Source organism: Trematomus bernacchii, unplaced genomic scaffold, assembly GCF_902827165.1.
Source record: "Trematomus bernacchii unplaced genomic scaffold, fTreBer1.1, whole genome shotgun sequence".
Lineage (NCBI taxonomy): Eukaryota > Metazoa > Chordata > Actinopteri > Perciformes > Nototheniidae > Trematomus > Trematomus bernacchii.
Genome location: NW_022987313.1, coordinates 9,580,665 through 9,598,805, shown reverse-complemented (window position 1 = coordinate 9,598,805; position 18,141 = coordinate 9,580,665). Strand labels below are relative to the sequence as shown.

General features: G+C 42.6%; 1 protein-coding gene across 1 annotated transcript; it reads right to left on the bottom strand.

Moving 5' to 3' along the window:
• Positions 1-1,962: 1,962 nt before the first annotated feature.
• Positions 1,963-18,038, bottom strand: LOC117485902 (zinc finger protein DPF3-like). Its single transcript, XM_034134641.1, has 11 exons — positions 17,928-18,038; positions 11,094-11,254; positions 10,513-10,620; positions 8,125-8,252; positions 7,583-7,678; positions 7,310-7,370; positions 6,872-6,913; positions 6,239-6,382; positions 5,454-5,567; positions 4,582-5,350; positions 1,963-4,049 (listed from the first exon to the last, which is right to left on the bottom strand). Exons 1-10 carry the CDS (start codon positions 17,957-17,959, stop codon positions 5,190-5,192), a joined length of 1,047 nt encoding a protein of 348 aa, XP_033990532.1. The 5' UTR covers positions 17,960-18,038; the 3' UTR covers positions 1,963-4,049; positions 4,582-5,189.
• Between the last annotated feature and the right edge of the window lie 103 nt (positions 18,039-18,141).

The window sequence follows — 18,141 nt, the reverse complement described above, 5'->3', positions numbered from 1 at the left end:
TAGCCCCCTTTGGCCTTGATGACAGCTTTGCACACTCTTTGCTTCTCTCAGTCAGCTTCATGAGGTCGTCGCCTGGAATGGTTTTCTATCAACACGTGTGCCTTGTCAAGAGTCCATGTGTGGAATGACTTGCCTTCTGAATGTGTTTGAGACCATCAGTTGTGTTGTGCAGATGTAAGGTTAGTGCACAGTGGAAATCCCTATTTGAATACTGTTGTAATCCATATTATGGCAAGAACCACTCAACTCAGTAAAGAGAAACGACTGTCCATCATCACTTTAAGAAAAGAAGGCCAGTCGATCTGGAAAATGTCAAGAACTTTGAATGTATCCTCAAGTGTAGTCGCAAAAACCATCAAACGCTATGATGAAACTGGCTCTCATGAGGACCCCCCTGGGGAAGGAAGAGCAAGAGACACCTCTGCTGCTGAGGATAAATACATCAGAGTTACCAGCCTATTAGAGCCCACATAAATGATCACAGAGCTCAAGTAGCAGACAAATATCAACATCCACTGTTCAGGGTAGACTGCCTGAATCAGGCCTTCATGGTCCAACTGCTGCAAAGAATCCACTACTGAGGATGAACAAGAAGAAGAAGAGAATTGTTTGGGCAAAGAAACACAAGGATTGGACATTAGACAGTGGAAATTTGTACTTTGGTCTGATGAGTCCAAATTTGAGATGTTTGGTTCCAACCGCTGTGTCTTTGTGATACGCAGAGAAGGTGAGCGGATGGTTTCTGCATGTGTGGTTCCCACCGTGACGCATGGAGGAGGAAGTGTGGGGGTGTGTGGGGGCTTTGCTGGTGACTGTTGGTGATTTATTCAAAATTCAAGTCACACTTAACCAGCAAGACTACCACAGCATTCTGCAGTAGCCAGAAAAATATAAAATCATATTCTGGACACTTTTTTGTTTAGTAGATAATTCCATATGTGTTCTTTTATGGTTTTGATGTCTTCAGTATAAATCTACAATGTAGAAAGAATTAAAATAAATAAAAAACTTCGAATGAGAAGGTGTCCAAACTTTTGACTGGTAGTATATATGTCAATAATATTAGTTAAAAAGTCATAGTATAGTATGTAGAAAATATCAGTAAAAAAAACCATAGTATAGTATGTCCAACATTTCGTAAAAAAAGTTATATGTCAAAGTATAGTGTATGAAAAAGGTATTCTTAGCTTAGTATGTCGAAAAAGATTATCATAGCATAGTGTGTAAAAAAAATGGTATCATTGTATGAAATAAAAGAAACATTAAATGTAATTTAGGATGCCATCAAACAATCATAGTAAAATATGCTAGAAAAATGTCATTCATATTATAGTCTCCCATAACACATGTCATAAAAAAAGGCATTTTAAGAGGTCATAAAATAGTATGCCATAAACAAATTCATAACAAAACATAATATAGAATAGAATGTCATTTAAAATAAGTCACACATACATCCAGAAATGGAATAGAATATGCTGTCTGGTGAATACTGAATACAAATACTCATACATAAAAGAATGTACATATGTTGGCATAATATTGTTCCTTGCTTGTTATATGTTATTGTTGAATCACAGCTAGTCTCTTTAGGAGGTTGTTGCATTGACCTTTATGGGTTTCTTGCTCCTGTGTAAATGTTACTGCCACTCTATAATGAAGTCATTTGACATATTTCATAGAATCTGCTCACATAACACGACAGCAGTTCTTCCCTTAAATCATTTTCAAGACTACAAACCTTTCTATTTTATACCTGCAGTTAACATTTAGATATTATTAGATCTTACTATAATTGCTTGTAGTAAATATCTCACTCTGAAGGCAGACTATGGCTCATATATTACTTCTACCGACTGAATTGTGACTTCTCAAGCAGCACCTACGGATCAATAAGAGCCCCTGTGCTGGACTCCTTGATTGTGCCTCAGCTCTCACAAACTCAAGTGCTTTTTTTCTTTCTGTCTGCTCACAGATTCTGAGGGTCACTCCAACCTATCGATCCAGTCTAGGATTCTTCTGCTTATCAGCTGCACTTCCTAAATGACCCTTGGTCTTTCTCAGAAAACCAGCACAGAGCATTATCATTCATTCTTTATTTTTTCAGAACAATAAAAATAGTTTAACAAACAAAGACTTCTTCATTCTCTCCGTTTCGACTCGTATTTACAGCTGAAGATGAAACAAACGCCCAGTCATGTCCATTTCATCTCCTCTTGGCTCCGTTCCCACCCTGATCCTCCCTCTTCAGCCAGAGCACCAGGGCCTATTGCTGTGTCTTTGACGAGGTATACAGGCTATTCAATGATTGGTGACATGTATTTCCAAGCCGACATCACTGACTTTTGCATTTAGGAGCTTCTCCTTTTGTTCAGAACTGCACCACACTCGGCCTGTTCATATACGGTAGGTAACATTAAGCAGATTATGATTTATGAACACATGCTTTCACTTTTACTGGCATGACTTTGGAAGATAAAAAGACACAATGACCCATTTTAACTGTGGAAACACCACATAACTGACACGAGAAGAGATAATGTCAGATCCTGTCTTTGTCCAGAGGAGATACACTGTTGTGTGGAGGGTCCCTGAGGGAAGTGGAGAAAGATGGTTTGAATGCACGAGCACTTACGCAAGTCACAACGGACACATAGGATTAATGGTTAGCTTAAAAAAATGGAGCGGCTATTAAAACATTGCAGCGATACTGAATAATCACTTGGAAGGACACAGACCTCTTACACAGTGTGTGCAACCTAGGGACCTAAAAGGCTTTTTGATACAGCACTGCAAGCACCTTCTAAATGTCATAAAGCAATTAGGCGCTCTCAAGCACTCAACGGAAATGTCACATAACTTGGATTTACAGTTTTCACTCGCTATGATCTGAGCTGAGTAATGTCTCTCTCGCAACAATAATGTATTTCAATTCATCTGAGGAATGATTCTCACTGCTGTCACAATCTGCTGAGACTGTTGATATCACACAGAAAAGAGGTTTTGCATGGTGAGTGACGACAGGTAACATCAGTAGAGAGCAGTCAAGTTGAAGCATGTTATTGGGATTATTTGTTGTATAGCATGACACTGCAGCATCCTGGGAGTTGATCACGATGGGATCTTTGTGTGGCGGTCCTTCCATGCCGACTGAATACAATCACATACATCAGGGCAGAGTGGCTGAACAATCAACAGCAGAGGAAATGAAAGATGCCTGAGTAGTTGTGGCTATTGTGCACTTGATCAGGACAGAGGTATCAATACAGTCTGAACAAACCCCAGAAGTCATTCTAAATCAAACTTTAAAGAGTTCAAAACATAGAAATATTATACAACAGAGAAAAGATGAAAATAAAAAGGAGCTAAATGATTGAGAATGAGATTGGAAAAGGCCCAGGAAATATAGAGCAACAACAGACCGAGGCAGAAAGATTAGAAGCCTTAGCGTCCATGTCAGGGTATTAATACAGTAGTCCAGAGGTCTGCATGTAATAGTGGTGGATTTGAGCACCATGTCTATGGCTGGGGGGGGGGGGGGGGGGGGGGGGGGGGGGGTCAGGGGGTCACTGGTCCAATCAGGTTGGAGGGTCATGGCTGTCAGAGCTGGTTTCCAGTGCAGAGCGGCAGGCTGGCACAGTGATGAGGATAATGACGTCTTAGTGTCACATCGGATCACACGGCAGACACAGAGGGGGGGGGGGGGGGCTCGGCTGGGCCCCAGATGCACCCGCAGTCCAGAGGCCGGGCCTTTAGTGTTCCCGTAGCTCAGTGGAGCTCCGGCACAGTGCAGGGAAAGGATGAAATGAAGCTGGATCTACTCGCATTTCAAATTTCCAGAAGGATCGATACATATGGTCAAGGGAGCAGTTGCTTTAATTGAGCCACATGGCCTGTAGCAGTGCCGGATGTCTGTTCACATGATTCAGTCAGTTATTTTAGGCCCAAATATGAAGGGACACCGAGGCTCATTAGTTTTTCCAGAGTTAAATCCTCTTCTTCACTGGTCACCCCCGCCTCTGGGCCACAAGCCAATGTGCGGAGTGCTCCTGCAGAATAGAACAGACAATATGGGTAAGAAACACACTTAATATGTCTAGACAAGATTTGACCAACAGCTCTCACCTAAGCACGAAAGGGCTTTGAGCTAAATGCTAACGGCAGCATGCTCACTATGACAACGTTAGCACTAAACACTAAGCACAGCTGACGCCCTAGGTGTTATGCTGCCGAAGGTGATTATAGATCAGCAGGTGTGAAGATTATTACATAGCACTGAAAGAGCAGAGCCAATCACAGTTAAACACGATAACGACAGCTCAGCAAAACTGAGAACTTGACATTATGTCTGAATGGTTAGGAGTCACAACATGACGACAAATGAACACCAAGAGGAAACTGTGAGCTACTTTAAAGCAGCTTTAAGCAACAGGACGGAGAACATTTTTTTTTTAGCAGCTAGCATGATGAGACAAGACAACTGAATGATACAACAATGTTTTTAGACGTATCATTTACACTAATCAAACACATGCAGAGTTTCCTATATTTCTAACAAGATAAAACAACCCAGTTGCTTACCTTTCATATGTTGATGTCCTCTGTATCTGTAAGACTATATTTTAAAGGATTCTTCATCTGCAAACATCTCCAGTGGCCGGTAGCAGTCCGTTTATTGGTTCCTTCATTTTCACACAAGTTTAATCCAGAGTTAGAGCAAAGCTGAGACCTTCAAAGTCACACGACTGATTCAAAAACACCCAGTAGCTCAAGTACGCGTCTGCAATGACATTCAGTCATTTCCCCAAACGTAATGTAAATCATTTATGCTTTTACATTTTTCAATTGTTCAAATTCTCCAGTGTTTTTTGTTTTTGTTCATAACGTGTGTTCTGCTCCAGTGAAGGGGGAAAAGAGCCCTCCAAATCTTCAGTTTTGCATGGAGACACTTGTCCAGAAACACTGACAGTCGTTCATAGCCTTGAAAGTTAATATATATTTATATATAAAAAGGTGTTCATAAATTATTCAACAATGTTCAGTAGATAAAATACCACTTGCATTTCTGTCCTGAAATGATCACTTTGTGCTTTCTGCAAACAAAAAAACATTGAAAAAGAAGCAGCAGGTTTTTGCCAGAGGTTAATCCATATAAAAAAAGTGTCTCTTCGAATCCTGAAATGTTCTCTCTATCTGTGTCGCTTTGATATTCCATTGCTGTTTGTGGCGGGCTCTTCCAGGTCGTCGTCCTCGAAGCCGTGAAAGGTGGAGGTGTCGCTCTCCGAGGTGGTGCCGAACAGCTCCTCCGCTCCAGTGAAAGTCCCGTCTTCCTTCTCTGCTCCGCGGTCAGCTGGCACACAGAGGAACACAGTCAGTGCACAGGGGACGGATAACAAGCGGCCATCATGAGGCAAGAGTATCCATCTCTTCCCAGCATACTGTGGGGTACTCACTTTTGCATTGGCAGGTTGAGTAGGGGGACCCGGATTTACCCATTTTCTTGATGGAGCCCTGGCATTTATTACAGTAGTTGTTGGGAATGCTGGTCCCACTTGGACCCTTGGGACCTACAAGGAAAAAACATGTAGTTTTAGACAGTTGATGTTCACCGATGTACTGCTTACAATGTCAAACTTTTCACAGCAATACTTTTGTTCTGTTTGTTTTACAAAAGTAATACTTTTTCATCTTTGAATCTTACTAACTCAATATAAACTTTGTGCAAACAACATTTTTCATTTAACAAAGAATGTAAATTTCAGTGTTGACATTTAAAAAGGGAGCACCTGTTGCTCCGACTTTAGATCCAAAATATTCCTTTATCTGAACTTTATATCACCATTCATGATCTTTTCTTCTAAGTATGCCAATGCGAGAGGTCTATATGGATTTTTCTGTCCTGTATTCTACCGGTTGGATCTTTTTGATTTGTTATTTATATGGACATGCTTTAACTAAGTTTGTATAAATGCCTTTTTTTTCTCGTAGGATCTAGAAAATAAAAAGCAAAATGTCCCCCAAAAACTGAAGAGTCAGACTTAAATATGACAGAGCAATCAGCACTGACTTCTTGCATTAGGCAATATATACTGTATCTATATATTTCAATACTGACAGTCAGCACAGCCTTGGATTGAAGTAATCTAATGGGACACACATACAGTACATATGGTACATATGGTATGTAATGGTGAGCGGTAGGTAGTTTTATATCAGGTGCAGCAGTTTGACTCCTTACGTTTGTGTCTGTCAGTCTGTTGTGCAGCGGGGGATTTCGACGCCACCGAGCTCCTCTCCCCCGCCCTGCCCTCCTCTGCCAGGTGGGAATTGGTGTAGTGGTAGCTGAGCCCCGTACGGTTCCTATAGCGCTTGTTTGCACACACTGCGACACAGGGCAGATGTTCAGTCACACTACTGCAACCGTTTGCATTTCAGCATCTAAAAATAACTGCTACACAGCATTTCTAAATGTAGGTTTAGTATTTAAGATAAAGGTGTCAATGTGCTGTAGTGATAATGAGACATTAACAAAAGTATAGTTAAACACCCACTAAGTGTCTGATGAGCTTAGAATACCTTATGAAGTAGCGTAACCAACAATATCTACAGGCAGTTTTTCAATATGCAAAACAACTAAATGCAGAGGAGCATGGTAACTATTCCACTTCTGACTCCGCAAATGGAATAAGCACAATAGGATCTGATTACAATAATCATCAAACACAGACACCATAACTATCATGTCTGAAATCCCAGACCAGACATAATATAAGATAACAAGGGGCTAAAGAAAAACCTCACAGCACTAACGTTTCTACAGCTCAACAAACTAACAAAACCAATATCCAGATAAACTTTTGAAAAGAGATACCTGCGGCCGAAGACTTTGAGTTCTGCTTCTGTTTGTATCTGTCTGAAACGGAGAAGACACAAGGCAGATAGGAGAAAAGACAACAGCATGAGTATGTGTCTTTAAAGTAGAGGCAAAACATCCAATACCCTCTACCTGGAGTTTCCACATTCAACTTGCATGTACAGGATTACATGAGACCACAGTGACCCTTCACCTTCATCCTGAGGTTCCAAACGGTTGGCTATTGAGTTACAGTGGGTCGACTTTATGACAACAGCGACACAAGTAACATTATTGGATATTTTTAATAACTAAAAATATATATATATAAGATTTTTCAATCCTGTGTTACAATCCTGTTGGATCAGCAGACGAACAGATAACACATATTGTAAAACACAAGTAAAAAGGAGACCACAACAAACCTCATGATGTTATGAATTCATCTCTACTTACTGTCACAGACGTATGGCTTGTCTTCATCCACTTCTGCCTTCTTGCGGCCTGAACCCCGACCCTGATGAAAAACATCCAGATACTTTCACTATCTGCAATCAAATGCATGTTCAGAGCTTTCCTACATATGATATCAGCACCGCAGGTTTGTATACAGCAGACACTGATGCAAAGAAAATAGTTTTTTAAGATAATACAATTCTTCTTAAACGAACAATCTACAATGCAATGTCAATTTAAGCGCAGGACACCCAGTGTATTGTGGGTACTTACTCTTCCTTTGCCCCGATGTCTTTTCTTGGGAGTGTCCACCTCGAAGTCGTCATCTTCATTAAAAGCATCTTCTGCTGCGTCGGCCTCCAGGACCCTCTGAGACAAAGAGAAAGACAAGACCGTTTATTAGCACCAGGTTGCTAAAAAAAAAACACTTAGCAGCAACAACCGACAGGAAAGAAATATAGCATTTGTTTAGTTCTCAAGATAATTGAGATGTTCCTGACAATGCTCACAGGTCGTACAGAACTTAAAGGTCCTTTCATTTGGTTTGACATTGTTATATGAAAGCTGTTGGGCAATAACAGAGCTACTGATTTTAAATGAGAGGTTCTCGTTGCCCTTTTTGGGATGAAGTTATTATTATTATCTACAGTATAATAATGGGAATTTAAAGTTGAAGCTGTCAGATAATCAGACCTGCAAGTCAGACGGAATAACTGGGCATGTTGCCTTGACAACCAGTTGGGGAGCAACTCCAGTCACCCCCCAATCACTTGAGCGATATCACTGCACATACTTTAAACATGAGTGTATCCCACCTGGATCTCCAGCAGGCTGTCCTCGTCGTTCTTAGAGCTGTTCCTCTTCTCTAGCCCCCCTCCTCGCAGCAGAGCCTCCAGCGTGGTGCTCTGGGCGGGCAGGCTGTCCTTGGACATGATGCCGCCTTCTGCACGGAGACAAAAAAAGGTACATTTGATGAGGCATTTGTAGTCTAACAAAATCCAATCAGTTCACCCCTGAGTCTAATTGGATATTTGTGCCAGAATTGAAGAAAGTCCCTCAAGGATTTCGTGAGATATCGCTTTAAGAGTTTGGGATGTTTGACGGACAAACTGAAAACATAGTGCGTCTCGCCATGGCTGTTGCTAAGGCATACATAACCACAGGCGTATAATCATAGCAGTAGAGCGTGTGTATTGCTCAAAATCCCTTCAAGAACTTGTTATTATTATTGTTATTATTATTATTATTATTATTATTATGAGAAGAGGCATCAGAGTGTCTGACCTGTGTGAGGAGCTTTTTAAATCAACATATTTCCATGCGTCTCTCCCCTTTCACTCACACTAGACTTAATAAAAGCATGTGGCAATTTGCTGGAGCCTTTGTTCGCTCGAGTACCTGTCATCTTTCTCTGCCTCCTCAGAATGTGTCATCACAACTATTTACAGAGCACGATATTCCTGAAAATGTATTTTTTCCTTCTGAAAGAAAATGCATTGTCATTGAGCTCTTAATGATGTGGCACTATGCAGACACTAGGCTGACTTTGTCCTCAGGAATCTCTGAGGTACAATGTAGATAAGTGGCTTATCGTTTTAACCTGAAAACATCATGCAGATATCTCCGCCTACATTATAGCGGAAGATCCAAACAAACAGTGTAGGAGGCGAGCAGGTTGAGCAGACAAAGCAGAGCAAACAACAGCTTTGACAGTCTGCAGATCTTATTTACACAATGTCTTCTCTGCAGACGGCTACATGATCATCCAGTCGCTTTGCGGGTGTTTGAAAAGAGGGCACACTTCAAAGCCCCCTGACTCCAGCTTTCTATCAGCCCTTCATCTCATCCACTGGGCCCACGAGAGAGACTTTAGCAGAATATTAAGCATGAGGTGCTGAGGCGACAGAAGCCTGAATAGGTAAGAGGCAGATATAGGATGCACAACACGCATCAACAGGCGCCTCCACCACGCGGCGGCAGCCCCTCACCATTGTGTCTGCACACGTTGACTTTCAACTCTCCGCGACGAGACAGACCCCCCCCCCCCCCCTTCTCCCCTCCCTCCCAACCCATGGGAGCTGGGGGGCTAAAAATAGAGCCGGCAGCAGCCTGCAGCAGCGAGCTGATTCTGCATGCAGCCCCCGTCTCTAGCACAGCATCAGTGAGACAGCCTGCCGAGGCAGCGAGACACACTGTGGCTGCGGCCCTGTGCCAGCCACCTCTGGCCAGCTGCACAGCGGATAAGAGATGCCAGGTTAAATCAGGTTACGCTTCCCCTCGGCTGGGCACTGGCAGACAGCGCACTCCACTGTTGCTGGAGAAGGGAAGGGACAGCATGGTGGTGGTGTTGGGGTCCAGCGTAAGCTCGGAGGAAAACAATAGTCTACAGTGGGAAACAAAGGCTTGGTTCATAATGCCATTTTGGTTTCTCTTCGTAGGCCTGCTCCTTTTTCTGACAACTTCCCAACAACATTCTCCACAATGCAATGCAGAAATAAATAGTTTGTGATCGTTGAGATTTCTGTCAATACACAATGGATTTCTGTGTTTTTGTAGAAACTACTGATCGACGCCATGTTTCTGTGTGAGATTCTCTCCTTTGTCCTGTTCATTCCTAAGGGTAGTGTAACATCCCAGTGGGTATGCACGCTTTAAGGCACAGAATGGGCCAGTTACTTGAGATCATTGGCTAGAAAATCACTCGCAGACTGCATGGCAGACTACAGGGAGGGATGAAAGAGTTTGTCAGAGGAAAAAAGGGACAAAACCAATCAGCGAGGGAGGTGTCAAGGAGAAAATACGATGGAGAGGAGAGGGTAGATGTGTTGAGTGATTGGTTTCAAGTGGCAGCCAGAGATGGCCAAACTTCATTCCATAACATTTATTAAATAGTGTCTGCAGTGGTCGAACTCCGTCTCGCTGTTCCCAGCAGCGGTAAATCTAATTACATGTTCTCCTTCTCACAAAACAAGTTTACCAGCCGGGGTGAACACAGCCACATTTCATCCCCTGAAAAATGACTGCGCACTGAGACAGAGTGATATGCTTTTAGCCAGATTATTTCACATCATCACCAGTAATCACATGAGCTAAAGCAGGTGGGTGGGAGACGGGGAAGGCAGGCGCACGAGCGGGAGGAGAGACTAAAGGGAGCAGGAAGTAACGGGCAGGTGGTCTGTGGAGGAGAGGCTGCAGGATCTTACCGATCTTCAGACCGTAGATGCCCAGGCCGGGGTCCGTGGCGTTGTGCAGCCGTCTCTTCTTTCTCCAGCAACGGGCGGGGTATGTGTACATCTGCCCGGCTGCGACCCCTGTATCGTAAAAGCAGTAAAACACATTGATAATAAAAATACCATCTGATGTAGTACCGGATTACACTTTACAGATGTGAAAGAAGAACGGTTTTCAGGCATTTCTGAGATTAATATACTCAACATTAGTAACTGTAAAACTATTATATGATTCGCCAATCTGTTTTGCATAATTTTTGGACTGAATATATTTCAGGTTTAGACTGTTAACCAAAAAAAAGGCAGTTTGAAAATGTCACCTTGGGATGTGTTCAAATCATGAAAGGCATTTCTCACTCTTTTCTGAAAGTGTTTTAACTAAATGATTCACCGATTAACGAAAACTGATTCACAATAAAGAAAATAATGTTATGCGACCTTAGTTAATAGCTTTAGATAATGTAGACGCAGACAGCAATTCTGCAAGCTTAATGGACTAAAACACTTAAACAGTATCTGTGAGTATCTGTGTGCGTGTGTGTATGTTTACCCACCGGGGCTGCGGTGGTGTCGCTCCATCCAGATGTAGCAGTTGTTCTGGGCCACGCCGGTTTGTGAGTCCAGAAATGGCAGGCGGACGCTGCGTTCAGCGCACAGGCGAGCATTGTAGCTGCGGCACTGCTCGATGGCGTCCTTGTAGAACTGGTCGCCCAACCTGAGGAGGGAAACGTTATCAGCAAAGGTCAGTGACACTGCACGATGTGGCAGCTGGCTTGAAGACTACCTTAATGTGATCACATTTGCAGAATCTCTGATATGGAGATGAGGTTTTGTATCATGCATGAATGCCTTGATAATAGCCTGTTCTCTTGCTGGCTGCGGATTATTAAATCAGTGAGCTGAGGCAGCTACAAGATTTGTATCCCTCAGAAACTCTTCGCAGCCATAATAATGCTGTTAATGTCTGCTCAAACATCTAATCAGCGTTGTGCATTGTGAGTCTCAAACTGACAGCTGAGCTCCCCTCTCCTCTTCCAGCTTGCCATCGGGAAGAATTTGAGAAAAGGGGAAAACAATGCAACCCAGTTACAACACAGATCCGGCTCTCGAGGTTAAACACATTACCTCTGTGGGCTCTTTGTCTGATCTGATTTTAGATTTGAGCTACGGCAGAGTTGACTCAGTTACATTATTACAACAACACTGAATCCAGGCTCTGATATGAAGTTACTCCTCCGATGTACAAGCAGCTAAGACTCTCACACTTTAGTTCCACTTTTTATAGCGCCACTGAGATTTTGGCAGTCCCTCAGGGTTTCAATGTTAATATTCAGAGTGAAATGGGGGAGGATATTTCACATTCAAGCCCTCAATCGCTGCCACACGCCTAGTATGGTAATTAGCCTACTTAATTAATCTCAGCAGAGTGCCTAGCACAAGGGCAGGTTCTAATTTGACTATATCAAAGATGGGGGTAAATGCTGCGACTCTGAAATCACGGCAAGGTACTTTGTATGTGATTTCCAGTCTGCTGCTATATCAAAGGGGCAACAGGGCACATTAAAGCTACTGGTTCTCCTAGTATGAACCTCTCTCGCATAATGAAGTTCCTCCACGTGTTCTCAATTACAACATTAGGAAGACGGCCATTTTGGAATGAAACTAATGAGCTGCAGTCTGCGAGTCGAGCCTGGAATCGTAAACTAGAGGTGGAGGAGGTGGGAGCCTGATTCGTCAGCGTCTTCCAGATCCCTCCGTCTCTGCCCCTAACCCTTGATGAGACAACGTCCAGCAGATGAACAGCCGTGTCAGGAATGCTGTCCCGCACAAAAGCCCACTGCTCGGCGGCTCAGACAAAGCCACAGTGTGTGAGGCTTCTGGGAAAGAGAGGGCTTCGTGTCTGTGTAACTGAGAAGAGTAAACAGTCACAGGTACAGAGCGAGGGCAGGGATCAGATGAAAGGTGTGAGAAAGAGAAAAAAACAGATGACGGAAAGCGGAAAAATAAAAAACAACTGGGTTCGAGAAGGGAAAATGGTGAGAAAAGGAGGTTAAATGCGAACATCAGATCATGACTAACGTCTATGGGACTTTTCCTTCCTCGTGTAACAATCACACTGAGGCTGTATGTACCAAATGATAATATCACTATTACTCTTTGTCTTGCAAAGATGTCACACAGTGTTTCTTAGTGCATGCAAAACACTATTTCTGAGATGAACCAGCTTTTCTCACCCTTCAAGATACAGGAATTTTTACGAGGGGAATCACACAGGGATATACTCAAAACAGATTGGCCACAAAGCTGAAAATACAAGATCAGAGGTTTGACACCTTTAGCAGTAGCTTGCTCGAGGATTTATTTTAAAGATAAGTATTTGGCCCATAAAAAATAATAACAAACAGCTGTGTAATAATAACACATATCTCAGACTAGTACAACATGTGTGCTGTCTCAAACAGTAACTTAAACTGACCGGTTTTCTTTACGGCAATGCCTGGATATGGAGCAGATCAGCTGTTGAAGGGGCCCTATTATGCTCATTTTCAGGTTTCATAATCGTATTTAGTGTCTCTACTGTGACATGTTTACATGTTCTAATGTTCAGAAAGCTCTTTATTTTTCTCATGCTGCAGCACCGTTTTTACCCTCTGTCTGAAACCAGAGCCCAGTCTGCTCTGATTGGTCAACCGCTTAGACTAACTAAAATCAAGGCATTTCAGGAAGGGGAGTGTGTGGGAGAGAAACTCCCAGTGGCATGAACTTTGAGGTTTAAATGCACAAAAACCTATAACACACTAAAGAAAAGGGGAAAAGGCACAAAAAGCATAATAGAGTCTTTTAATGCTCCCTGAAGTCAGCTACGAGTGCATGCTTCATAGGTACACTCACTGTGGAGTACCAAGACACTCCAGAGATTACTTGAGTTAAACAAACCAAGACGGCAGGCTAAATGTGAAACATGCAGGGAGGGTCGGAGGGGACTGGTGAGGGAGAACACATAATAAGTGGTGGAAGTGTTCTGGTGGGTGCTGCATCGACACGCTCTCCATCAGGGCCCGCTGCCCCGAGCAGCAGGTGCACTGGCTATGGTGAGAGATCTTTCTCACACTTGTAATGAGTGACGAGACCCACACCTCCAGTGACACAGGAGGGGGGTTGTGTCACACACACAGACCACTCCAATCAGCACACAACTTCTCCAATTTTGTCATTTTTTGAAGGTTCTATTTTTCACTGTCCTTTGACATTCATGGCACTTAAGAGCTAACAAATATATCACTAAAAAAGTAGTAAGATGTGTAAAAAAACATTGGCAACCTGACAATAATAAAAGGTACTAGCCCTTACTCAGAAGAGAATACTAAAAGGCACACAGTTCAATTATTACACTTAACTGTCAGTTGTAAACATCATGGTTTACAGAACAGCTTCCTGGTTTACTTTGACCTATCGTACTCTCGACAGATGTGGGACCACCGTTTCCTGTACAGATTATAGCCAACACTTCAAGTGAACTCACTTTCATTTTCACCTTTAAATACAGTGGTTTGGATCAGTGGTTCTCAACCTTTTTAGCCCCACAAAAAGGCAATAGATTTGCGTTTACTTATCATTATGAAGTGAATGTCTATTATACAATGTAATGGCTTCAGAATAATGATACCATTAGCATTTAAATCGGTCTCCTATAAGGCCTCGCTTAACAATGCAATTCTGTCTTCCTCCAGGCTGTAAGCTCCCTATCACAATATAAGCCCTAGACATGTAAACGGCATCCCTGCCTACCAGAGATCATTTCGCCAAGAGGTAACATGCGTAAGACAGAGGAGGCAATAAAACAGAAGAGGGAGAGTGATAAGAAAATATGTTTTATTTTCTACTATGCTAGATAAGTATGTAACAAAACCTGCATTCTTAAATACTACTGGGTGTTTTACTGCCTTTATCATAGCACTGAGATCTGGGTTTAAGTCCTTCTGGGTTTTTTCAGTTGCTTCTGACGTTGGACAGTAGCTCTTAGCCAGGGCAGTCATGTTGCTTACAATATATGAATAGTATAATCAATCTTCTTGCTCGTATGAAGGTCAACAGACAGAAAATGTTTCAGTCGCGAAACATGGTCCTATCTAACATTTACTTGTAAACTGTCATCCCATTACATTTTGATAACCCACAAGAGGTAAAGCAATCAAGTAATTTCAAAAGGGAAAAAGCTAAGATTTAAGGAAATTAGAGGAATAATTAGAAGGACATTATGCAGCATAAATATATCTGCTTTGCTGCTATGCTTATTAACGCCATAACTGTATCTTTTAACTGGCAGAGGAGACTAGACCCCCACATTTTAAGCCACTGGTTTAGATAATCTGCTATCTTGTGTACAAACAACAAAGACTGATTGCTTGGCAGATCATTACTAACACTGTTGGACATTTTTGTATTGGTTTCCTTTGTTCCCAAGATCTTAGTAATTAGTTTTGAGAATCCAGTTCCACCAAAACTGATGGAAATGACACAACAAATATAAGACCAAGTCTGAAATAAACTATAATTATCCTTTGAAGTCCAGCAATGCCTAAAAGTGGAAACATTGTGTGGAGTCCAACTGAACTAGGACATGTGTATTTCAGGGCTTAAGAAGGTGCCTCAGAGGTATGTGCTACACATCCCCAATATCTTCCAGTCGAGTAGAGAAGGTGAGTGTGTGCATGAGGGCGAGGAACAAAAGCAAATCTTGTGGCCAGTGGGGCCTCCGCTATCAGCGTGTTCCTGTCAACGGTTCGCTGTGTCACACGGCTGCGTCCGTAATGTGAGCATGTGTCAACACTCATTTTGCATATCTGACGACAAAGTTTTGCAGGGGGAGCAGTTTGCAGAGGAAAAGCGATCATGACAGTCATGACAAAAACTCCGGTGTCAACATTAAAATGGATCTGAATGACATTAAGAATAAATGAGACCAGAAACCTAATCTAAAAACACAACTTCAGAGCCTTTTGTCTGGGAGGTTTCTTATATTTGCAGGTGCACTGCTCCTTCACAGGAAGCTAGAGCTACCACATAACAAGAGAGGGGGAGGAGGAGGAGGAGGGCCAACAGAGTGACTGCATCCTGACAACAACCGCTGATTACACCAATCAGAACAGCTCAGTCTGGGTGAAGGCAAGAGTAAAACCAGACCATACACCTCCACACTGCAGTGCCAATAAACAGCAGGCCTGACTCACTCAAAGCCTACTCAACTCCAACGAAGGGAAGGATCTCACAGAGGTAATGTCAGAGGAGCTGTGGCTGGAAGATGTGCCCAACTCCAGCTGTGGCTAAAAAATTAATGAGCAGCTTTATGAGCTTCTTTATTAATCAAATATTCCAGACTCCATTTTAATCAGCAGATTCTGGAGATTACTGTCCTCCCCTGCTCACAGGAGGGACAGACCTCACACAGGCGTGCACAGGCTTGCACGGCGCAGCTTCATCCTCCTCATCTCTCTACAAAGTCAACCCAGCCTTTCATTTCCCTAAAGTGAATCATCTTAATACAAAAAAAGGGTCAAACTGGTCCAAAGGAGCGACATCCAATTAGTGTCAAGTGTGACTAATTATAATCTGACAAACGTGTGAAATGAAGTCAGAAACCCGAGACAGAAGCTAATTATAGCACATTGAAACACTTCATTAAGCACAGTTTATAGCAAGGAGACATTCCACATCAGAATGCTAAATCGTCTCCGAGATGAAACAGCAGCTTGACAGAAAAGACGCACGCGGAAGCTCGTTGTTGGGACACAAGAGAAGGAAATAGTCCAACGAGGTAATAATGGAAATGTACTTTCCAATAATATCCCTGCTCTTATGAAAGAAAGATACAAAGATGTGTGATGAGGGAATTAAAAAAGGAGCTACAAGGACATATTATTCATTTAAAATGAACATTAAGCACTTTATCAGAGCTTTACTGAGCTGTACAGGTGCCAGAAAAGGGAGGTTGTAAAACTCAAGCCAAGCACTGAATGTAAAGTGCATTAAAAAAACGTGTATTGTTTTTTTTTTTTTATGAAGCCACTATCCAGAGCATAATGCAATGAGTGTGCAGGTCGGAGGTTGTCTTGCTAAAGGTCTGTTGACAGGATCCATGGCCTCTGTATTGAGCCTATTAAATTATTAAAAGCTAACTCGCATGCAGAAATATCCCCAGCAGAAAATGTCCAATGCAAATAGATATTTTGAAGTGGACAATCGGGTATCAAAAAATAATTATGCATGCTTCCCTTACATGTAGTAACAATGTCACAACAACAATGGCAACAGTGTGGGTGACGTGTGGTCCACTGCTCCTGCTTACAGTCCACGGAGGTGCCAGGGTACCTCTATGGAGGAGCAGATGGTTCTCCTGCTTGTGCCCAACACTTCCTCTCTGTCGGAGCATCTCTCTGACAGATGGGCCCAGGATCCTGGACCAGGCTAATCTCCAGCACTCCTCCACTTAAAGGCACAGTGGAGCTCTACTGTACCTCCACAGTCCCGGAGAGCCGTGATGCTGATAGCACATCAATACAGGCTGAACGCTTGGTCACGTCAACAGGGCTGAATGTGCGTGTCAACAAATGCTAAAATATTACTTTGTAAAAATGACAAAAAGCAAGAGGATAATGTGTCTAATTTACAGTAATATGTTAGCCAATGGAATTGAGGAAACAGTAGAAGAACAAAGGGAAAATGGGAGAAAAAGGTGGAGCATTTCTGTGAAGTTGGGGGATAAATACGACCATAGCAAAGGCTATTTGGACACTGAGTGACTAGCTTTTTGTAACGGCCAACTCAAATTGCTGTCACTTTTGTCCATTTCGCCAGCAAGCATGCAAATACAAAATGCCTCCTCCCTTGCTTTACCGGGTCCTGACCACGTCTGCGCTCCGAGGAGCCAAAGTTGACATGTCGACAATTCACACAAAGTATAAACGACTTTCGGAATGTCAGACGATGTTCCCCTGCTATGCCCAAACGAGCACGAAGAAAATCGGCTTTTAATTATTCGGTGCAGAGCAAAGACACGTTGTCGACAGTTTTTAAATAAATGTATTGCCCACGAAAGACGACACTCTCGTGTGTTGAATGCATAGCCGTACGGGGAAAAAGCTCCTCTAGAGCAGACAAAATGTCAGGCAGCCTAACGCACATGTTTGAGACTAAATGTTAAAACCTGGTGTAATAAAAGAACTATACGAGGCTACTTTGCAATGCAAGAAGTACACAGAAATGAATTTGGACAGCTAAATCCGTCATATGCACACGGCTGGAAAACACATGCACGAACAAACTCTTCGATTGTACAAGTTGGCAACAAAGTAATAAGTCACAATTTCGTAAATGTCTAAATTACTTACGCTTTTAGTGGATTCTGAATGACAGCCGCCATTTTGCTACAATGTAACGCAATATCGGCGTCTTGCAGTTCTGAGGGAAACCTAGGGGAATGAACCAATCAGAGCTCGGGGTGAAATGGTGGACCAATACATCTGCAGCATACGCGGATGGGGCGTGGTTTTATGGGGTAAACTGTCAAAAATATTTTAAAGGGTTTTCCCTTGTATTTAATAT

Coding starts and splice junctions, on each gene's coding strand:
- LOC117485902 (XM_034134641.1), bottom strand. CDS start 17,959: ATGGCGGCTGTCATTCAGAATCCACTAAAAGC. Junction 7,371..7,582: donor GACATCGGGGCAAAGGAAGA/GTAAGTACCCAC, acceptor GTTTTTCATCAG/GGTCGGGGTTCAGGCCGCAA. Junction 6,914..7,309: donor CAAGCCATACGTCTGTGACA/GTAAGTAGAGAT, acceptor TCTCCGTTTCAG/ACAGATACAAACAGAAGCAG.